The sequence below is a fragment of the Mastigoproctus giganteus genome, chromosome 4, assembly GCF_048544385.1.
Source record: "Mastigoproctus giganteus isolate SK-2022 chromosome 4, ASM4854438v1, whole genome shotgun sequence".
NCBI lineage: Eukaryota > Metazoa > Arthropoda > Arachnida > Uropygi > Thelyphonidae > Mastigoproctus > Mastigoproctus giganteus.
In genome coordinates, this window is record NC_143578.1 from 211,861,722 (window position 1) to 211,886,912 (window position 25,191).

General features: G+C 35.1%; 1 protein-coding gene across 1 annotated transcript in view; it reads left to right on the forward strand.

Moving 5' to 3' along the window:
- Positions 1-25,191, forward strand: part of CtBP (C-terminal binding protein) — a 281,826-nt gene that overhangs the window by 244,553 nt on the left and 12,082 nt on the right. The window contains exons 8-9 of the mRNA XM_090371158.1: positions 3,531-3,662; positions 3,769-3,807. Of these exons, the coding sequence (XP_090227284.1) occupies positions 3,531-3,662; positions 3,769-3,807 (171 nt within the window). The remainder of the gene's footprint in view (positions 1-3,530; positions 3,663-3,768; positions 3,808-25,191) is intronic.

Below are 25,191 nucleotides of genomic sequence, written 5' to 3' on the forward strand. Positions count from 1 at the left end.
GCAAGCTTATATAGCATCAGCCAAAAAAAAAAAAAAAAAAAAAAAAAATCCCTTATTTCACCCATCCCCTCACTCCAAATGTTTGTCAAGTTCTGCCTTGAATCTATTTAAGCTATCAACCACCTGCTGCTGACTAAAGGCAAACTTCCACACATCTATGAAGTTAGGGGAAGGACCTTGCTACATATTGTTGTGCATGTAGCAATATGCTACCAAGTTTAAAGAAGCTTTGTTAGTGGTTTGAAGTAGACGTTTTCCTTATTTTCCATGGGATACATGCTTTGACAATTATTGGTTCCCACATCACAGTAATTTTTGGAAATGAATACTGTTCATTCTCAGGTCTTTGATTGAATTTCTGTACAAAATGATACAAAAATTTCTTTCTTTAAAACTTATGGATTGGCATTAATCATAATTGTATATTAGTATACTAAAATGCATATTAGTATACTATTTAAGGAAGGCTGGTTTAGGTACTTGAATTGGATTTCAAGTTCCTAAACCAGCACCATGCATTTCAGTGTCTTGGTTTTGTTTTTGATACAAATATTTATTTAACTATTGTTGTGGTTATGTGATTTATCCATTAAACAATGTCATTTTTTTCTATAATCATAATTTGGGTTTTGCATACTGTTTGGCTCTGCTTTTATCATTTCAGTGATATTAATCACTGAAATGATAAAGTGCTGAATAGTAAAAAAAGAAAGTAAAATGTGCCAAAAAGCACACATTTTGGCTGATTTTTACTTTCTCTTTTAACAAAAATTTGAAGATAGTCTGTTCTGTGCTTGAAGTGACTGTCTGATGCCATCTTGTACTATTTCTAATGTGCACATACAGAGAGCACAGGTATTATTTGTCAGAGACTGAGAGAAGTTTTCCTACCATCTGCCACAAAAGTGTTTTGTCATTCTGCTATTTATGTATATATATATTTTTTTGTTTTAACTCTGCACTTTGAACCACCTTTGTACATAGGTGATGAAGAGTCTCATTTAACTTTGTTAGGTCAGCATCAGTATACCTAACCAGTAGCTCAAAATTTTATTGCTAGTACTCCCGACATTGCTATATAAATAGTTTGTTAGTCATTAGCTGATGACTGAACCTTGGGACCATGGTTCACACTGGAAACCTCTTGAGACACATGAGGCTTTTCCATTAACTGGCTGCATATAGCACTAGTCCCCCACCCCCAACTAACAGTTTCCCTGTACCCTTAAAGCAGTAACTTTCACAACAAACTTTCTGCCAACTCTGTTTGAATGCCACCCTTTCCTCCCTCCAGAGTCACTCAAATTAAGAATTATTAAACTTTGCATCATATAATCCCTCTTGTCATGTCTGGGCAGGAATTGCTAACACAATTAGTTTCTGTCCCAACTTAAGACATTTTTTTTTCAGTGTCCCTATATTTTTTAACAAAGTCATCAATACATGTTCATTTAGTATCATTAGTACCCATATGTACAGTAACATCCTTTTATGGCATACATCATTTCAATGAAAATTTCACTGTGGTGAGGATATTTCTAGTTCCTTATTGATGCCTCTTATTATTAAGTTTCTTATTCTCATTTGAATGAAATATTTTGATGATAAATTCAGTACAAGAAATTATTCTCAGTCCACCTATTTTTAAAATTTACTAGTTTACAATGAAAGAAAAACTTTTATTAAAAAATTATAAATGGTACTGTTTAGTCCATATACTTGAAGAAAAAACAATGAAATAATTTTGAATAATTATGCGCTTTTCAGTTGCAGCGAAGTTCATTTGCCATATTAAAAAAACCACACGTATACCCTGTATGCACAAAAGGTGTTTTATTTTATGTGAAAACATATTTGGCAAAAATCAAAGCCCTTTAAATTTTTAAAATCAAACAGCTAGAACCAAAGTTATGAAGAAACATTTTATACTCATGCCTGCTATTTACTCTACCAAATCAACATTAATGATTGAGCTAGCATCATTTAGGAAGTGACATCATTTGTGCCATTTATTTCTTGCATTTTTGTTACCAATTGGTTTTACTTCAGTCCAAAATATTTTAGTATGAGTGATGTAATGTTTGATGCTCATGCCTGCTACTTACTCTACTGAATCAATAAGTGACAGAATTAGAGTCATTTAGGATGTAGCGTCATTTCTGTCTCGCATTTTCATTACCACTTAGTTTGACTTCAGTCCAAAAAATTTAGTAGGTGCTGCCAAAGATGTTTTCACATCAAAAATTTGCCATATTTGTTTAGAGTATTGAAAACACCCTTTGAACAAAATATTTTTACTTTTATAGTACTTGTATTTTGTTATTCTGTTTATTTATTATTGATTTTATAGTATATATATTAAGTAAAATAAAGCGTATGTTGCTACTTATATGCAATAGAAAAGTGCAGCAGAATTTATTTGTGCAAATAATGATTATTTTGAAATAATTTTCAGCAGTTTAATGTACCAAGTTTTAATTTCAGATGGTCACTTTCTCTGCATCTAGTACACAGAAACAGGTCATCACTCAAAATATTACTTCTATTAATTATTAAAATATGACTAGGTGCCTATCAGATGTCATATACTACAGACTGTGAAACTAGCTTTACTATTGTAGATTATGACCCTCGCTAAGATTGTTGTTACTTGAAACAGTTTAAAATGTTATTTAAGCTAAAAAAATTCTCAGATGTGAGTATAATTAAATATAACTTTTTATCTTAAAATAAAGTTTAAAATTAGCAACAGGTTATAACTATGTGAAAATAAGCAACTATTAAACTTAAATATAAGCTTATCTACTATCCAAAGTGCTATCAAATGTGACTGTTCTTTTCAATGTCATGTTGCCTAGGTATTGCACTTCTCTAAAACAGTTGGCATCATCGAAATGTTTTTTTTTTTGTCATTTCATTTTAAAATATAAAACACTTATGATAGACCCTTTCAGGACATACTGATTCTTTGTCTCTCCTTTTGAACTGGAATTGGTTGTTTGTTTTTGGGATTTTTGACCCACAACTACTTTGGTCCTAATGTGCTCCATATGGTCTTTGTTAAATTTTATGCTGTACATTTATTCACAGGCCAGTTTGCATGTTAGGAAGGGTGAAAGACCTGAATAATTTGTAGAAGAATCTGCTCTTCCTGTGGTGGACTAACTACAGCCTTAATTGAAGAAGCCTCTAGGAATTCCTCCAGTCTGTGGGATTTGAACCCTTATCTCTCTAAATGATCTGGGGGGAGGGTTAACCCAATACAGTATATTGTCACAAAGGACAGTGGTCCGGGAATTATCAGATATTCTACTACTAGATCTCATCTACTCTTTGATGAGAGACTATTAAGGCTCTAAGTTCTTGTTAATAATCTTCACCCTCCAGAATTGTTTTCTCAGAGTATTCATTTTTTTTTAATTGTAATGGTATTAATTTGATTATCAAGAATATTAGAAAATTTAGATATTAGTGTGGCTAAGCTTATCATTCAAATATAAATATACAGCATTAAACTGTTTTTTTCTCAGGCGCCTTCCTGGTAAATACTGCCCGTGGTGGTTTAGTGGATGAGAATGCTCTTGCTGCTGCCCTTAAAGATGGCCGTATCAGAGCTGCTGCCTTAGACGTCCATGAGAATGAGCCCTATAATGCCTTAGCTGGTATGTAGATTTAACTTTTTTTTTCTTTTTCAGGTTTAATCATTTAAGCAGGTGAAAGCTAAAAAAAATAATTAAATACTTTAATTTGTAACTTTTTTTCCTTTAGGAACTTCTGAGATAAGTTCAGAGAGAAGTCTGCTTTCATGTAAGCTTTTTTTAATCCTACAATCAGTATTTAACTATTCATTTTTATTTTAAAAAAGTACTATAACATAGCATGTCCCCTGTCTTTGGGCGAAGGATAATTCTTTTAACAGTGCAGTGGGCAAAAATGTTAGTGAGAGTCTTTTTTTTTTTTTTTTCTTTTTTTTTTAACATATCTTTTTAAAATTATATAGTAAAGAAAATATTAGATATTGTCAATTTAAATTGCTAAAGACAAATGGAAACTTAACATTGAATAATGCCATGAAAATAAAAATTACTATTACATGTTAAATAACAGTACAAAAAGCATAGTAAATTCAGTTTCCCTTAATTTCATATTGCACTGTCAATTAGAGCAGCATAAAAGGTAAGACTGCAATGCAGTTCTACTTGCTCTTTTTACTTCTCTCTCCTGTAAATGCACAGGAGAGAGAAGTAAAAATAATTGATTGTAGGTGTAGCCCTTTATCTCAAAGTGTTTTCTCTCTGTCCCTGCTTTTCTCTTTCTTTCTTTTCTTTTTTTTTTTTTTTTTTTTTTCGAAATGAAAAATGTAAATATATCATTTTATTATTTTGTACTTAATGTAATAGAGAAGGGATTCTCAGTTACCAGTTTAAAGCCTTCCACTTCTGGTTATAGAATTTGGAAGGAGTGCGAGTGAAACCAGTAATAGACCAATGCATTGTAAATCTGTACTGCATTGTTCAATAAGGTAATACTTGTCAGACAGCTCCAGTCAAAGGCTAATAACTTGAATTGAGAATCCCTCATGTATTTCCATTGAAAGTCCTAATTTATGTTATATCATTTGAAGATAATAAAGCACTCAAACCTACATTGGTATAATTATGTTTATTTCATGATGGTGATATTGCAAAGAGAGCTGTCACTGAAGAAGTGATAAGAAAATACCACAAAACATTTGACATTATGTACATATTTCCAATCTGGAAATAAACTTAATTATACCAGTGTAGGTTTGAGTGCTTTATTATCTTCAAACAACACTGTTTACCTAAGGTAATATACTTAATTAAGATTCTTGAAAGGGTCCAAAGACAGGCAACTTGAATTGTGAGATCAGTAGGACAGCCATATGAGGAAAGACTCAGATTATGTGGGTTACAGAGCTTGGCAACAAGGTACCTCAGAGGCGACCGTATTGAAGTTTATAAGGCCCTGAGAGGGATTAGTAAAATGAATGAAGGTGGAAGTCTCACTGTTCTAACGAATTCCAGAACTAGGGGTCATAAATTCAAATTACAGGGCTCGAGGTTTAGATTACATTGTAGGACGTTTTCTTTTAGCCAGCAAGTCGTTGATAGCTGGAACAATTTGCCCTCGCAGGTAGTTGAGGCTGACAGTTTGAATAAATTTGAAGGTCAACTGGATACTTACCTAAGTGAGGAAGGTATCATATAATTTATGTTTTCTTATCTACTTGGTTGGGCTTTTTTTTTTTTTTTCTTTCTTTTTTTTTTTTTTTTGCCAGTTCAGCAAGATCCTCTGACTTCCCTGCACTATATGGCTATTACTATTATTAATGACTATTACCTATGCATTATGTGTTGCTCAAGGAATACTTTGATGTTGTGTTATTTAGAATATTATGTAACAAAATGCCACTTTATGGATTGACTTCAAGAAACAAGCAAATGAAAATGCGATATTCATGTAAAGTGCATTCTAATTTTATAACAATCTCATTTCACTTTACAAGAATCCCTGTTCACTTTAATTCATAATCCCTTCATGTTGAGTAAATATTCATTGGCTTTTATTTTAACCTTCCCGTCAATTATCTTTTCATGTTCTTGTATAATGTTTAGATATAGTTAACAATCACAGCAAGCTGAATTATCCTGCTACCATATGAAATTAGAAATCTATTTGCCCTAGTCTGTTTGTATCTGGGAACTATTTTCTGCCCAGTGTAACTTCAGATAGCCAATCAACCATTGCTTCTTACACAAACAGAAAGATGCTTTCTTTCCTTCAGGCTTTCTTTAAGTGAAACACATGATTTATATGGTGCTGGTGCTGTGCATGCTTCAGTTAGAATTCTCCTTTAATCTTCTGAGTTAGTAAATGTATAGAATAAGCTGAACAAGGATTTATTATTGTTATTATATTAAAGGTAACAATACTCAAAGTTTCTAATTAGAACTCTGTTGCTTTATAATTTTGCACATAATTATGCTTGAAGATTTTCACAACCAGATGTTGCTGATAGATTGTCATGCAAATTTGTCTTCAAATAAAAAAAAAACCCTTTATAATACTCTATAAACTACAGAGTGTCTGTGGGGAGGGGACCTTTAGAAAAAAATTATTCTATAACTTTTTAACAGATGCATATTTACATTAACTGTTTTTACAATTACAAATAATAGCCCAAAAAGTTATGTACATGTTCAATAAACTGAACATGTGCCCCTCTTGTAGCTCTTGAGGATGTCAACTCTGTACTCGAGCTCCCTCCATACATTGCTTAGTTTCAGGTGAAATCCAAGAGATTGCTTCAGATACTCTTATATTTAAATTAGGAACTGTTGTTGTGAATGCCTTATCCTTAACAACAAGGGAAAGAAATGAAGTTGAATTATGTCAGGTGACTGAGGTGGCCATTAAGTCAGCTCACCATGACCAATCTAGTTATTTGGAAAAACAGCATCAAGAGTGTTGCTGACAGCAGAATGCCAATGAGGTGGAACTCCATCCTGTTGGAAAAAAACATTTGGCTGATATTCTTCCTGTTGTGGAAGCACGGACTTCTCTAAATGGTCAGGGTAGATTGTTCCATTTCAGAGAAAGAACAAAAAAAAGACATCTGACCATGACGGAGCCTGCACCACATGTGGGCATTTAGTGTATTACATTTTTTTATGCACTGCATGTGGATTCTTAGACCCTCATATGTAAGTGTTGTGCTGATTTACATGTCCTGAAACAAGAAAAGTTGCTTTATTGGAAAAGTGCACTTAGGAAACTGCTGCACCACTTGAACTGTATAGGCAAAATAATTGAACCTTTCGCAAACAACATCGTGTACCGTTGGTTTCAGAATTTAAAGTTTTTGTAAAGCACATCAAATTGATTTTCTTAGTATTTGATGGAATGCATTACAACTGTTCTACTGAACTCCAACAGGTATTCAAGGCTGTCTGCCACTTTTATCATGCAGTAAGTTTCCTGTGTTTTTTTTTTTTTTTTTTAACTTTTCCAACCATGCATAAAAGGTTGGAATACTTAGTAGATTCTTCTTTAACATCCAGCAATAATTACATTTTTTTTTTTTTTTATCAGATAAAAAATTATGGGCTTTTATAATAATAGCGAGCTTTTTCTTCGGACATTGTATTTATTGGTGGTAGTGTGCCCATACATTTTTCTTATAAATACCACTTGTGGTATTCATGACAATAGCTCCCTCTCCTTGCTCTATTCTGTATACAGACGAAGCCTACTGCATCAGTGTTTGAAAAAAAATACTGGAACAAATTTGCAGTATTAGGGGGCCACCCCTAATACTGCAAATATAAAGGTCTTCCACTCTTCAAACATTGCCTATATATTGTGAATTAAAGGTGGGTGATAAACCCAGCTTTAATTCACAATATACAGGCAACCCCCGTATAACACAGTACTTCTACAACACAGTTACGCTCTAACACGATTGATAAATTGAGGCAAACCTCTCATAACACTTTATTTTTGAGCTTTTATGTGAGGAAAACCCTGCTATTATGTTGGATGTAATTTTTAAGCGTTTCCATTCTCTTTTGTGAATCCCCGCTTTTGAATCACTAGTCGTTGCAAAAAAAAAAAATAAATAAATAAATAATATTGGGAAATCTCAGTATTTTATTTTGTTGGGAAATCCTTGTGTTAGGTTCTGTGCTGTTGAACTTGTGTAAAAAATCTAGATTTTGAAATTTTATTACTATTGGATAATACACCAGGCCATCCAAAAGATTTAAGTCATCTAGACATTCAAGTAATGTTCCTGCCACCTAATACATCATCTTTAATTTACCTTTAAAACTCATTACATCAAAAAATTGTTACAATGGATTTTGGAAAAAAATTGATTCCCAGTATATTGAAGTGATGGAGGCATGGAAACATTTCACTTGTGGACTGTATCAGAATCATGCTTTATCGCTCAAAGTAAAACCAACCGTCAACGTTAACTGAGTGTTGGAAAAATGTATTGCCATTGTCAGTTCATTCAGGAAATATAGTCGAACTGGCAGAAAACGGAATCGGTGTGATAGTACAACTTGCTAAGTCGGTAGGCGGGAAGGTTTTGATGATATGACTACTGAAGACGTTCAAAAAGAGGCTGGCAAAGTGGATTTGGTGGAAATGGCATTGGAGGTAAACCAAATCAATTCAGAGGATTATATACAAAGGGTACTAGGAAAGTTTTGCAATATGACGCAACAATGAATCACAGGAAGCTGCATGTTGAGACATGTTCATACGTGCATAGTAGCCGCCGCGCCAAGTCGATGGGCTCAGTTATTCATTAGTAGTGAGAGTGTAAAGTGCTTGCGATGGCATCGTGGTCACGAAATGAGATAAGGACAGTTTTGCGGTATAATTTCGTGCGTGGTTTAACCATAGACCAGTGCTTAGAAGAAATGACTCTTGCACTAGATGATGATTGTCCACATCGTACAACGATATTCAGGTGGTATAGAGAATTCCAAAGGGGAAATTTCACTCTGGAGGATACTGAGAGGCCGGGAAGGCCACGAACGTCAGTTACGGAGGAAAACGTTACTGCTGTGAGGAAAATGCTTGACGAAAACAGGCGAGTGACCTACCAACAGATAGAGGATACTTTGGGCCTAAATGCACCAGCAATTCATTCGATTCTGCAAGATCATTTGCACGTGAAGAAACTTTGTTCTCTCTGGGTGCCGCATCAACTGACTGAAGAGCAGATGACACGACGTGTGACTTGGTGCCGGGAGATGTTAAAAAAGTTTGATAAGGGACAATCTCGGTATGTGAACAACATCGTGACAGGTGACGAGACTTGGCTGTACTATTACGATCTGCCGACCAAGGCTCAAAACAAAGTTTGGGTCTTTGATGATGACGACACACCCGTAAATGTCAGAAAATCCCGATCTGTAAAGAAGAAAATGATAGCTGTATTTTTCAAATCGAGTGGAATTGTGGAACGTGTCGTTTTGGACACGCAGAAGACAGTCACAGCTAAGTGGTATGCTGAACAATGCCTGCCTAAAGTCATTGGATCTATGAAGAACCTGCGGCCAAAGTCAAGAATGGACACCTGGTACCTCCATCACGATAATGCTGCAGCTCACCGCGCCAAAGCCTGCACCGAATATTTGACCACGACAGGACTGAAACTTCTCGAGCACCCTCCCTACCGACCAGACCTTGCTCCCTGCGACTTTGCACTGTTCCCGCATGTGAAAATGAAGCTAAAAGGGAGGCGGTTTTCCAGTGATGAGGACCTTCTACGGGCTTGGGACAACGAGTGTGCTTTACTCCCTAGTGAAACTTGGCAGAACTGGTTTAAAGATTGGTTTCGGAGGATGGAGAGGTGTATTGAATGTAGAGGAAATTACTTTGAAAAAATTAAATAAACAAAGCTGTATTGCAAAACTTTCCTAGTACCCTTTGTATAGTGTAGATAAAAATTCTGAAGTTCCAAATTTTACACTAAAAAGAATATGGGAAGGCATCAGCTTAGCCGAGCAGTTAGAATCTTATTTTTTAGATGCAGATCCTTCGACTGAAAAGAGCACAAAGTTCAAAAGGGAGCTTCAAAAATGCTTAGCTCCATACCGTGAAATTTGCGAAGATCTATCAAGCAAAAGCAAACAAACCAGATTACTGATATTTTAGAGAGCAGAAGATACACGAAATCTAGATGCTGCAGAAGAAAGTTCAGAAGGCGAAGATATTCTGCAACAGAGAAAACATTCTCGTTTGGTTGTACTTAGCAGCGATGAAGCGTAAGAAAATTAAATGAATGTACATATAGATGAATGTATATGATATATATGTATCAGTTTGTAAGACGTTTATTCAGTTATTACTATTTTTTAATAAAAATTACGTTTACAGTAGTTATAAAAAAAAATGGTGTGTTTTTTGTTAGCTTTTGGGACGTAACCTCCTTTTTTTGTACTGGTTCTTAGTCCCGCATAACACAGTTTCTCAATATACTAGATTTTATAGGTACCTAACTACTGTGTTATACGAGGGTTACTTGTAGCCATCCTTCCCAAATCTGTAATCCATTTTTAACAATTTAGAGAAATGGGTGAAGCTTGTAAGCTACTCGGAATCTGCAGATTTAATTCTTACGTTGGTCATTCACCCAAGCAGCACAGCAACAAATGTTGTGTAGGAAATTTCACTTTAGAGCCTCTTTTCATATATATCCCACTTCAGAGCTAAGCTTGGGGATTATGGCATTTCGAATTATTATGATTAATTTTTGGCACAGAGAAACAGAAGTTTATTAGGTTATGGAATTATCTACTTTATTGATAGCTAGCAGTGCAGACCCCCTCGTGCCCTCAATTCATACACAAAGCACAGATCATAATTGTGTTTGTAAACAACATTACTATAGCAGCTGTCATCCTTTTGTATTTAACATTTGTTGGGTGGGGAATCATTCATTTGTAATAAAATACTTTTGTTCATACAGGTATATATCTTCATAGTTGGAAAGTGCCCGTGTGTTTTATATTTAACATCTGCATTCACCTTTAAATATGCTAACTAAAAGTGGCCCAGATTATCTATTTTGAAAAAAAAGTTGCACTGGTGAAAAAACTCAGCGGTGGGATTTTGGTAAAGTGATTGTTTTAAAAAAAACACGTTAGTCCATCAGCTGTATGTTATATTTCGGACATAAAATAATATATTTTTAAATTTTTTTTTTTGATCTGTATTGTACTGTACAATATAATACTTCTTTCATATACAGTATGTTGCAATATAGAAATGTGGTTTTTTTTTTTTTTTTTTTTGTCAAATTGTTATATTTGTTACAATTCAGGAACAGTGCAGTCTTTGGTTTTTCGCTTACAAATTTGAAAAATAGCATGTAACTACTGAGAAAACATGGAAAAAAAATGCCGACATATATAACAAAACAAATGTGTGGGGTTTTTTTTTTTTTTTTTGTTTGTTTTTTACATACAAATATATGTACTGAAATATATGTAAAAAAAAAAAATTTTTTATAAATAGAAAAAAGATTGGGTTTTTATATTATGAGAAGGGTGGGTATTAAATTATTTTAAAGTAAACAATGAAACACTTATTTGAGTAGGAAATTTTATTTTCATAAAATTTCCTACTCAAATAAGTTCAATACTATACTAACTTATTTTTTAAGGGACAGTATTTGCAAATTTACGATCACTCATCGGTGAAGACAGGATATTAGAGCTGGAAATGGAATTAGAAAATGTGAATTGGAATATCATCGGTTTGGCTGAAACAAGAAGAAGAAATGAATCACTTATAAGTTTATCAAGTGGAAAACTGCTGTACACCAATGGAAACAGTGAAAGGAGTTAAGGTGGAGTTGGGTTTCTGGTCCATAAAGATTTTAAAAACAACATTTTGGAATTCAAAAGTACATCACCAAGGGTGTCAAGGCTAATACTCAAGATTTCTAAGAGGTGCAAGCTAAAGATTATAATGATTTATGCACCAACATCGAGCCATGATGATGAAGAGGTTGAAGAAATGTACACCGAAATTGAGACTTCTAGATGAGCAGAAAACCCACTACACTATTATTATGGGGGACTTCAATGCTAAGGTTGAAAAAAGGCAAAACAGCGCAGAAAGAGGAACTATAGGAAATTTTGGAATTGGTGAAAGAAATAAAAGAGGTGAAAGACTTGTGGAATTTGCAGAATCTCAAGGACTGTCAGTAATGAACACTTTTTTCAAGAAAAGGGTGAACAGAAAGTGGACATGGAAGAGTCCAAATGGATTAACAACTAATGAAATCGACTTCATCCTCACTAACAGAAGATATATTGTGAATGATGTTACCGTCCTGAATAAGGTAAATATTGGAAGTGATCACAGAATGGTAAGATGTACACTTGATATAGATAAAGGAAAGGAAAAAAACTGACTCGAGTAAATAATACAAAGGTCTTTGAGATAACAGAGGAGGAGAAAAAGCAGTATGTACTGAAACTTAAGAACAAGTTTGAGCTTCTGCAGACTGCTCAGGACCAAGATATCGACGAGGAATATTACAACTTTCTGAAAGTGATAAAGCCCAAGAAACCTATAGGGAAACAGAAATCCAAAGAAGAAAAAATTAGTGAAGAAACACTTGTCATGATGAGCCGAAGACTACAAATGAAGAGCAAGAAAAACACTGACGGGGAGAAAATAGTAGTAGTAGTAGTGGCATGTGATGCAAGAAAGCAAATGTATGAGCTTATGCAGCATCAGCCAAAAAAAAAAAAAAAAAAATCACACCATTCCCTCCAAATGCCTGTCCAGTTCCTCCTTAAATTTATTCAACCTATCAACTTCCACAACGACAGATGGAAGTTTGTTCCATCTGTCGTTGAGTATACTGAGTTATGCAAAGCCATTAGAATGAGACTCAGAGAGGACATAAGAAGATTTAACACAAGAAAAGTAGAACAAGCATTAAGGGAAAACAAAGGATTTAAATCAGCAGCCATGAGCAGTAATACAGAAAGACAAATGATACTGAAACTGAAGAATAGCAATGGTGTACTTATAAACAGCAGAGAAGGCATAATTCAAATAGTTAGAAGACTACTATAGAGAATTATACATGGAGCGAGGGAATGATACCAGCAGTGGGGAAGATGGATTGCAAAGTAGCAACACATACGACATACCCGATATTCTTCCTGATGAGGTAGAACATGCATTGAAGAAAATGAAGAATTGGAAAGCCCCGGTGGAAGATGAAGTTACTGTAGAGTTGTTAAAATTGGGAGGAAGAGACATAACACAAAAACTGGCAAGGCTCTTCACAAAGTGCATTAGAAAAGGTGTGACGCCTAAGCAGTGGAATAATGCAATCATAGTTTTGCTGCATAAGAAAGGAGATAAATCAGAAATTGGAAATTATAGACCAATTAGCTTGTTATCCCACATCTACAAGTTGTTCACAAGGGTCATTACTAACAGATTAGAAAGAATACTTGATGAGAATCAACCGAAAGAGCAAGCTGGCTTTAGGACAGGATTCTCAACTATGGATCACCTTCACGTAATATCACAGCTAATGGAGAAAGCAAATGAATATAAAACACCATTATGCCTGCATTTGTGGATTATGAAAAGGCATTTGACTCCATACAGCATAAGGCAATGTTTCCGGCACTGGAAAGACAAGGCATAGATACCCCATATATTATATTTTGAAGAAAATATATGAGAGTGCTACCCCCCTTATTAGACTAGACAAAGACAGTAGCAAATTTAAAATCGAGAAAGGAGTTCGACAAGGAGACACAATATCTCCGAAGCTGTTTACTGCTGCCCTTGAGGAAGCTTTCAGAAGATTAGACTGGTCGCAGAAAGGAGTCAATATGAACGGAGAGCACCTAAACCATTTACGATTTGCAGATGACATTGTGGTCATAAGCCACGATCCCAAAGAATTAGAGGAAAATCTTAATCAGTTATGCACAGTTAGTAAGGATTTTGGACTAAAGATGAATATGGCTAAAACAAAAGTAATGATGAACAAGTATGCCACGGAAAGGGAAATAATGATTGAAGGAGTAGTAATTGAAAAAGGTGGAGTCATATACTTATCTGGGACAAGTTATTAGCTGTAATAATGATAAATGGCTGGACGTCAAGAGAAGAATAAATTTTGGATGGATAGCATTCAGGAAATATAGTCACATACTGAAGAGCAATATCCCAGTTTGTCTGAAACGTAAAATAATGAATCAATGTATACTCCCCACCATGACTTATGGAAGTGAAACTTGGGCACTCACCAAAAGAATGGAAGAGAAGCTGAGAACTACACAGCGAAGAATGGAACGAATTATATTGGGAATCAGACTGTTAGATAAGAAGAGAAACACATGGATTAGGCAGCAAACTCAAGTAAAGGACATTCTTATCAAAACTAAAGAACTAAAATGGTCTTGGGCAGGACACATAGCTCGAAGACATGATGACAGATGGACTAAGAAAATAACAGAATGGTACCCAAGAGGAGCTAGAAGAAAACCTGGAAGACAAAGGCGGAGATGGATAGATGAAATTCATGAGTTTTTGGGTAGTAAATGGATGGCCAGTGCTCAAAACAGAAGGAACTGGAAAGTTGCTGGAGAGGCCTTCATCCTGCAGTGGATTGAAAATGGCTGATGATGATTTGCAAATTTGTTTTAAGGTTTTGCTATCAAGTGAAGATATATAGAGAAATATGACCTACTTGCACCCAAGACATCAGAAATGAAGAGAAATGAAGTATCTTGGTATAAGCAAGTCATATTTCTGTTAACCTTGACAACAGAATCCCAAAGTGGATTTGCAAACAGTGTCCTTTAAAAAGCAAATTAGTATAATGCATTAAACATATATGGTGTAGAAAATTTTGTAATAATATGAAGAACAACCTTTTTTGTTGTGATATTTTAATTTATGGTATGAGTTAGTATTATTGATTCTGAGGCCTTTTCCTAATTCCCGTGATAAATTAGGCAGCTATTGGATAACTTTAGTGCAGCTGTTTATGAACAGTGTAATGAAACTTCTGAAAGGTTTGTCACACTGTTCATAGGATTGAGAGGATAAACTGTATAAAATTATTGCAAATATTGACCAAAAATTCTGTTTTTAGATTACATTTATTTTTATATAAACCAGTGTTTGTTAGCATTATAAGCTTGAAGATGTTGGTTTGAAACACAAACAAAATATCTGCACTTATTAAGATTAGTGTTATGAACAATGGATAAATGTTGCCTTTTTACAGTGCAGTGAAGTTAAAAACTTCATTTCCTCTAGAACTTGCACTCCTAATAGAATTCCAGCTGAGCTGTTAACATTTTATGTTGTTAGGGATATGTTAGCAATATCTGTAAAAGTTGTTGCAACACTAAATGTTTGAGAGAGAATTTTAAATTAAAAAAAAAAAATAAATAATATATATATATATATATATATATATATATATATATATATAAGTAGCAAAATATTTCAGACATGAAAAAAATAAAGAATCTAAAGAATGGTGTATGTGTGCATACTGGCAAAGAATTATAAATGTTAAATCCTGATTTAAAATCCTGTTAAAACCAACAGAAATCAAATTTGACATGGTTTTTGATCACCATGTACTTATGTGGCAAAGAGGAGTGTTTCTATGATTTTGTTTTGTATGAAATGCATCCCACTTAAGATTAAACAGCATTCCACTTAAGTAATCAGTGAAGTCATTATGTACAGACAAGTGTAAAAAAAGATCAGTCTAAATGGATAATGAATCAGTGTATAATTTATAAATGGGCTGTATATAACAACCATGTCTACACTGAAAGGGGAACAGCTACTTAATATCAAGTTTGGTCTCCCTAGGCTTGAAGCACTGCTTGCATACATAGTCACATGGATATTACAAGATGTTTGAGCACATTTAGTTATGGCTTTCTGTGCTATTTGCATAGCATCGTCTAACACTGGTCAATTTTAGAAATATCAAAGTAGATTTTGATGTTTCAAAAATTTGTTGTGCTTCTGGATGTGGTTTTAGTGTTAGTTCTAAAAATCCAAACCATTTTTACTTGTTACATACAATCAGCAAGAATTTTTTTCTTAGATACACATTCTATGTAATGCAATATGCATGAGACTTCTTTGTTACTGGCAAGTGTAGACGTGTACAGTGTTTACACATGTCAAAACCTGAAAGTTGGGTAGCTGTATATACTTGCAAAGTGTTTCTTACACATTCAGTTGTTTTTTGATGTAGTCATGCTAACTAGTGTCTGTTTCTAACATGATTTTCATATTCTGCCTTTGACAATGGCAACTTTAGGTTGTGTGAACAATCCAAATATATTTTGTTACATTTGTGGTAACTGTGTTGGTGAAATAAAAACAGGATATATAACATCATTTGTGACACTCCCCCCCATAAAGTATGCCATACATGTTTGGAGGACTTGAAATTAAGGAAATGTAAAAAGAAAGCTATGACATTTGCCATTCCCAAGGTGTGAGACAGAACCTAAAGATTAAGTTAATGAACTACTACTTTTGTTTCATAAATGTAGCAAATTATAACACAAAGAACAAAGAGAGAATCGTATACCCCAACAACATTACTTAAGCTCTAAGGCCTGTACCTCATGTACCTGAACTACTGGTATCACCTCCACCAATTTGTTCTTGAACCTATGTAGCCAGATCCTGAATCTGACATTGATCTAGAAAATAATATTAACTGTTGTGATGAAGAAATTCACAACTCTGGACCACAGTGATTTATACAAATTGAACTCAATCTCTTGAAAAATTTAAATCAATCAATTAAATCTACTGCAGAGTTTTTAGTATTGAGGCTGAAACCCAAAAATCTGCTGGTCCCAGGAATAATCTTATAACAAACAGTCTTGTTGTGAAAGTAATTGATTTCTCATTTTTCCAGAGGCTCAATAATATATTACATTTGTTGTAGTTATGAACTTTTGGAATTTTCTACCAAAAAAATAGCTTCCAGCACAGTGGAAGTTAGTTTTGGACTCATAGAAGCAAAGCCTCAAACGAGTTCTCCTTCATAATTGAAACAAGTATGCATCCATTTCTGTGGACTGTTTATCATAATTAAAAGAAAACTATGAAAATGTGTAGGTTCTTTTGGAAAAAAATTCAGTACAAGGATCATGGTTGGTTAGTGCATGGAGATTTTAAAGTAATATTGGTCTGCTACTCTGCCAACAACTTGGTTACATAAAATACCTTGCTTTCTGTGCAAGTGAGCTAGTCAAGCAGGTGAACATTGAGAAAGGCCACCAAGACTCTCTGACAGCAAGTTCAAAAAACACTAAAAACAAACCACTAGTAGATCAAAACAAAATACTTTTACCTCCTTCCTTCCTCTGTGTATAAAGCTAGGTTTAATGAAATAGTTTGTCCAAGCCCTGAATAAAGCAGGAAATTGTTTCAAATATGTTTGAATTAAGATATATTAATCACAAATTTACCCTTTATTACCTTACCAATTAAAAAATTAAATGATATGTGAAAATCGGAAGAAAATACATGATAATCGGAATAATTAATACGTACTGTAATATGTACATACTAACTAGTTGACATTTCTGTTCACTGACATTTTTGGGTGGTGGTTAAAATTTAAAACAGTAAAAAGATAAGCAATCAATAACAAAGAACGCGGCACACACAAATTGCAAGTAACACGATACGCGCAAGTGAGAACGGAGTAACAAGTTGCAAAGCTTTAAAAATAGGAAAGTAGAGAAGATTCTGAAAATTAATTTTTTTATATGATTCAAGATTTCATGGAAGTGTAAACACATTTCACCATAATAACCCACAGGATTCCAGCTATCGGTATTATCGCAAATTCAACAAGATCGAGTTTACTATCTGTTTATGATAGATTTCACTAACAGAAAAGCCCAATAGATAGGTGACTGCTAATTGTTTTATGGTTGTGACCTCCAGAAATCCGACTGAACCACGTTGTACGGTCGCAGACAATCATAGGGTAATCTCCATTGCTGCGGTCTCCTGCCCTGATTAAACAGCTTGTTGTCCCAGAAAATAACCCTGGCTATTTTCTCGATTGGGTTCTGTTTTTAAGATTTGCCCCGGTTAATCGTGGCAAATCTTAAAAAACATAAATTCCCAAATAACCGGAATCCACTGTATTACTCTTGTGGAGAAACCCTACATATCTGTGTGTTGATAACTGGCTAACTTCAACCCATAATGAGCCTTTGGAAAATTTTCCACTATAATGAAAATTAAACCCAGGTCCCCCTCCCCTCTTCCAAACAAGTAATGGGTAGTGATGTCAGTAGTAAGAACAGAGATATTATTTATCCCTGTTCTTAAATGAATTAAAAACAGTAGGGGAAGAAAACGATTTGGGAGTTACAATACAGTTGAACATGAAGTCCCCTGAGCAGTACACATGCATAAATGTTTATGATGATTTATCAGACATTTGCTTGTAGAAAAAGGAAGATCGCATATGAGGAAATTTTAAACTACACCTATAATACTCTGCCCAAGTATGAAGATTGCACCTAAAAAAAGGGCATCAAGCTTCTTCAAAGGGTTTAAAGATGGGCAACTGCTTGGCTAGATCTGCAAAGGGCACCCATATGAAGAAAGACTTCATATGGTGAGCTACAGAGTTTGGAAACCAGGCACATCATTGTGGGGGGGGGGTCTGATTGCAGTCCATAAAGCTCTGAGAAGAGGGGTAGAATGAACAAAGACAAAATTTCCACTGTTGTAAATGATTCCAGAACTTGGGGGGGGGTCATAAATTCAAGTTAGTTTGGTTAGTTTGTTTTTTTTTCAGGAGCATTAGCAACTATGGCCATATTGCTCCGGGATATGCGGTGGTCATTCACTGACCTTGCCGCATCCTCCGTATTTGGTGGTGACGGGCTCGAACCCCGGTCTAATCAAGAAGCGTGTGCTACGCACTGCTGCTGCTCCTTCCCACCTGGCTACGGAGGCGCCATAAATTCAAGTTATGTGGAAAGAAGTTTAGATCCTATTGTAGGAAGTTTTCTTTTAACCACTGAATTATTAATTACTGGATAACTTCGTGGGTAGTGAAGGCTAATAGCTTGAAATTCAAACATCAGCTGAGTAGTTGCATAATATGTGGGGAGGAAAATACACAGGTTGTTTGTTTTCTTTTTTTATAATATTTTTAAAATTTTTATTTTGACTAGTGTACCAAAATCCTGTGGCTTCTTTGCACTGTGTGGTTAATATTGATACCTAATTGGTCAGTGGTGGTCCCTAATGGCTAAAGGGGCTATATATCTCTCCTCTCACCCCGTGATCAAAATAATGTGGAAGTTTTTAAATGCTGTTACATGATGATTAAAGCTTAATGATTCTCTGACCATTGTTTTAATCCCCCCCCCCAAATCTTGGGTTCACCACTGTTGTTGGTAATGCATCTGGCCAGATTTGAGAAATCTGGGGATAGCTTAGTTGTGTGTGTGTGGGGGGGGGATTCATTTGTTATTATGCAAAATTGAAGATTGATTAGTTAATTTTGTGCAATGCAAAAATGAAGATTAATAGGCTTTTATGAGAGATGAGATTGATAGGTGTGTCTGTTTACAAACAGGAAAATGATATATTTTTTTTTTTTTTGAAATATTTGCAATTCCTGTCTCCTGGTTCTTTACATTAAAGCAGGCATAATGGTGTCTCACTGTACAGAAACACTTTCAAAAAAGTGTTTCTGTACAGTATCTGTACACTTTCAAACTTTCCAGCTTAATAACACACACACACACACACTGGAATCTCATTAGCATGTTTTTCTAGAGATTGTTTAAAAAAAAACATCATAAGCAGAAAAATGTACTAACAAATGTACATAAGCCTGTATAGAAAATACTAATTATAAAATAATTAATCAAACACCTATATATGTAGACAGAATTATTGTTGCATCCTTGTGTGCTATCATACTCAGAGAATTATTTACTTAAGTAGTGAATTATATTAATGGCAAGTTTTTTTTTTTTTTTTCTCACCATGCAGAAATGAGACTATGGATGCTTGTACAATTGCACAGAATGAATATACAGATTGCATCCTTGGACTCAGGGGAAGTCTCCATGGACTGGAGATGTACAAATGTATCTCCAATTCACAAAGGGAGATCTAAGGGTGACACGAGTAATTACCGACATGTAACTTCTGTTCCGTGGAAAATAATGGAGTCACTGGTTAAAGAAGCATTGCAGGATCATTTAGACAAGACTGCAGTAATGATTCAGACACAGTATGGGTTTGTTAAGGAAAATTCTTGTCTGATTCTTGTTTGTAGGAAAAATGTTCTACAAACATAAGTCCATTTCTGAGATATTAAATATTAATCATAAATTAGAAAGCATCAAAAGAAACTGAAATAAACTTTTGCAAAGGAAAACAGCTAAAGTAGCTATTCAAGTGACCTCCATTTTATTCAATACAGCATTAAGCACAACAAATTCATGATAAGGCTGCCGTAGCCTAGTGGTCAGGCGCGCGGGTGCGTAAGTACACGTGCCTTGAGTGACCGGGGTTCAAGCCCGTGACTACTGAATACGGTGCTGTTTCTTGTATTATATCTATCTTGTGAACTCCTCTGACCGTTTGGTCGTCCCGGAGTATAAACAGAAAATTTATTTAAAATTTTATTTATTCCCTGGCATGTTATTGTTTTAGAACTACTCAATTGTTTCAAAAATGGTGATTTCTCAGTTTATCTTGCATTGTAATATGCATAGAATAAACTATGGATTCTGTGCAAAATTTTACGCACAAAGTAATCTGAGGCTGGGAGACCAATTGATTGTGATGGCCATTGTATAGGGCAATTCTGATTAATCCATTGTTATTACTCCATAATTAAAAACTTAGAAACATTATGGAGAAAAGTGGGCTGGTGCACTCTCACACAAAAATCATATCTTCTGCTAATTTTCAGGGGGTTTGCCTTCTAATAGGTTCCACAAATTGGTCTGCAGAAATATAGGTATGCCAGTGCGTAGCACACACTTCTTGATTAGATCAGGGTTCGAGCACGTGACCACCAAATACAGAGGATGCGGAAAGGTCAGGAATGACCACCACATATCCTCGAAGCATTATGGCCTTAGTTGCTAATGCGCCTAAAAACCAAATAACAACCCAAGCAACATCCATTTACTGTCCAACTTCAAACTAACACAACCAACTTTTTGTCTTCCTTGTTTATTTATTCAACTACCGTTTTCTGGAACAACCTTCATTCATACGTATTTCCTGAAAATTACAGTCTACAGAAGTTCAAGTCTAATGTCAACAAATATTTTCTTTCGTCTTCTCAACCTCCAACCCAAGCCCGGTACTAAGCACTATAGGTTCTAATACCTGTTACGTTTGGGATTTTCATAAAAAAAAAAATAATAAAAAGAAGAATTTTTTTATATATATATATATATATATATATATATATATATATATATATCCAGTGTGAAAGTACTTTTTCTCTGTTGCACATTTATTGACATTCATTTAATAAGTTGAACTGTTATCAGTGCCGGCATGTTCAACCAGTTCTGTCGAACAAGGCCCTGCACTCAAATGGTCAAAACAATATTGTTGATTAATGTGTTAAATATTACTTGTATTTAAAGTTTTTGTTCAGTATAATATAAAATTATTTAATTGTCTTAGTTACTGTAAAATTTGAAAAATTAAAAAAAAAATCAGTATTAAAAAAACACCCCACATAAATTTTGAACAGTGCCCCGCAAGTAATTCTTGAAGAGGGCTCCACAAATTTTGGGGCTGGCTCTGACTGTTATTTACATTTTTAATGTAAATAATTCAGTTTGTCCACTAGCACTATCTTTTAGCCATTATAAATGGTATACAGGTGTAAATATGCTCAGTTGCAAGTGCTTATTATTCAGAAACTTGCCAGAAACTTTGCTCTGGAGACTAAAATCTAGAAAATTTTAAAATCCAGCACCTCTCAGTCTCCAAGTGCCTGGTGTCAAAGAGTTTACTGCACATGTTTGTTACTCAAGTGTTATAGTATAATGGGTATAAATGTTTCTTCATATATTCTTTCATTGTTTTGAATTAAACTAAATGCAGTTAATGTAATTGATTTTAATTTTTGCAGTATTCCTTAATAATTCAGTCAGCAGCACATTTGAACTCAGTGGATATAGTTTTTATATGCATTATAATTCTGATAATTCAAAAATAACTCAACTTTTTAAGTTAATCACCCCTACCATTGTTGCTGTTATGGGCATTGTATCAGGCATGCGTGTAAAATTTTCGCTGATTGCAGTAAAGATATTTCTCAGTATATTTATCTGATAACTGGATATTTATCCAGTTATCAGTATTCTTTTTTAATAATATTTTACTATTCATATTTTTAATTTTTTCATATTGTCTCTTGTATTACTCATTTCTTTCTCCTTTTTAGAACAAGTACTTTTTTCTTGAATTTAATGGGCTTGTTCTGCTCCTTGTACAATAAATTTAAAGGATTAGGTGATTGGTTTATAATAATGCCAAGGCCTGTGCGGACCACAATTCTAGGCAGATTGCAGAAATAATTTTAGAAATAACCTTTTCAAAATATTAAAATTGAAACAAAGATAGCTTTTTTTTTTAAGAAAACGCCAAACATGAAAGGTATTAAAACTTATAGTACCATGGTACCATGCAAAGGTATTAAAACCTATAATACTTAGTTCTGGAAACTAAACATGAATTTCACCGTTTCAAGCCTCCAATAAACAAAGTGGTGCTATAACCCATTGTTATAAACCATTGCTGCTGTCTAAAGTTAGATTTGCTATTGTAAATTTAGTTGTTGAGCTGCTTCACTAGAATTAGTCAAGTATATTTCAAGTGCATACAGTTTTTTGTTAGAATTGTTTTCCATTTTATACTTATTTAATTATGAAATACCCCACTTTGTTGCAAGGGTGGTTTCATGGTTAAAAAGTGGTTTGGTATAAACATGAGAGCTTCATGACAGGTTAGAGAGCTTCAAGCAGTGAATCAAATATACATAGTTGAATCAAAAATAAGCAGAACATTTAATGCTACTCCACAGCACTGATAGTTACAAACACATTAGCATTAGTAGAGGCATATGATGCAAGAAAGCAAGCTTATGCAGCATCAGCCAAAAAAAAAAAAAAAATCACTTCCATTTCACCCCTCCGTTCTTTCGAAATACCTGTCCAGCTGAGCCTTAAATTTATTTAGGCTATCAACTTCCACAACAAGGGATGAAAGTCTGTTCCAACTACCCACTGGCTAAACGCAAATTTCCGCACATCTATCCTACATCTGTCTTTCCTCAATCTGAATTTATGCCCTCTCAGGTGATTATTCTGAGCAACAGGAAGAATCACATTGGCATTGAGCATGCTCAAACCATTCAAGGCTTTATACACCTCACCGGTGCTAGTCTCCAGACACTGTAATTGGCAAAACTTAAGCCTTTCTTCGTAAGGCAACCCTTTGTTCCATTCACTAATCTTGTTGCCTTTCTCTGTACTCGTTCCAGCAGCTCTACATCCTTCTTGAAATGAGGCCTCCAGACCTGTATACAGTACTCATGGTGTGGCCTGACCATTGTCTTATACAAGGGAATAATCACCTCCTTATCCTTGCTAGAAAAATTCCTGTCTGACAAGACACCATGAGCTACTCTTGCAGCCCATCTGCACTGCTCAGAGAACTTCATATCTGCCTGCACAATTACCCCCAGGCCCTTTTCATTCTCTACCACTGTCAGTGTAGTACCACAGAGTTGATACGTTGCTCTGGGGTTGCTGTTTTCCGTATTTAGTACTTACTTTACATTTGTCAATGTTAAACTTCATTTGCCACCTCTCAGCTCATCTGCTCAACCTTTCCAGATCCTGTTGCAGCAGCGTAGTAGTAGTAGTGGCATGTGATGCAAGAAAGCAAGTATATCAGCTTATGCAGCATCAGCCAAAAAAAAATCACACCATTCCCTCCAAATGCCTGTCAAGTTCCTCCTTAAATTCATTCAACCTATCAACTTCCACAACAACAGATGGAAGTTTGTTCCAGCAATTAACCACCTGCTGGCTAAAGGCAAATTTCCGCACATCAATTCTACATCTGTCCTTTCTTAATTTGAATTTGTCGCCTTAGGTTCGTAATCTGAATAAGTGGAAGGATCCCATCAGAATTCAGCGGGCTCAACCCATTCACGGCCTTATACACCTCAATCAGATCACCGTGCAGGTGGCTAGTCTCCAGCCACTGCAATTTGCAGAACTTAAGCCTCTCTTGGTAAGAGGACCCCTTCATTCCCCTCACCAATCTTGTTGTCCTTCTCTGTACATGCTCAAGCAAATCTACATCCTTCCTAAAATGAGGCCTCCAGACCTGTACGCAGTACTCAAGGCGTGGCCTGACCATTGCCTTATACAGAGAGACAATCACCTACTTTTCCCTGCGAGCAAAATTCCTATATATCATTGACAAAACCCCATGACCAGCCCTGGCAGCCTGTCTGCATTGCTCAGAAAACTTCATATCTGACTGCACAATTTCTCCCAGGTCTTTTTCATTTTCTACCACCTTAAGTGTAGTACCACACAGTTGGTACATTTCTCTGGGGTTACTTCTACCCATGTGCAGTACTTTGCATTTGTCAAAGTTAAACTTCAGTTGCCACTTCTTGGCCCATCTGCCCAAATTATCTAGATCCTGTTGCAGTTGCACACTGCGATTACTGTCATTAACAACCCTGCCAACCTTTGTATCATCTGCAAACTTCGACATTAAGCCTGATATACCTTCATCAATATCATTGATAAATATACAAAACAACAGTGGACCCAAAACCGAACCCTGTGGGACTCCACTAAGAACATTAGTCCTGCAAGAGCAGCACCCATTGATTACCACCCTCTGTCTTCTCCCACTTAACCATCCTTTTATCCATTGTAGCAACTTACTCTTAATACCATTCTGCTCCAGTTTGTACAATAGTCTTCCATGCGCAACAGTGTCAAAAGCTTTCCTGAAATCCAAATATATGATATCAAAATTATTTTTTACATCCAGTTCCTTTGTAACCACATCATAATATCCTATCAAATTTGTTAGACAAGACTTTCCCTTAACAAACCCGTGCTGTGTCTGAATTATTGCTGCAGTCTTGTCTAGATGATCCTGCAATGCATCTTTAACCAGTGACTCCACTATTTTACCCGGAACAGAAGTTAAACTAACTTGTATGTAATTACTTGTGTCACCCTTCGATCCCCCTTTGTGAATTGGGGATACATTTTCACATCTCCAGTCTGTGGGAACCTCCCCTTAGTCCAAGGATGCTCTCATAATTATGGCTAAGGGTTTGCTTAGTTGCTCTGCTGCCTCCTTTAATATAAATGGATAGATCCCATCCACCCCAGGTGCTTTTCTTATGTTTAACTTCAACAATTTCTCTTCCACTTTACTCTCAGTTATTACAAAATCATTAAGTATCCTGCTACAATTTAATAACCTTCTGCCATTTTCAAATCTTAATAATTCCTCATGTGCGAATGTAGATGCAAAATACTCATTCACTTT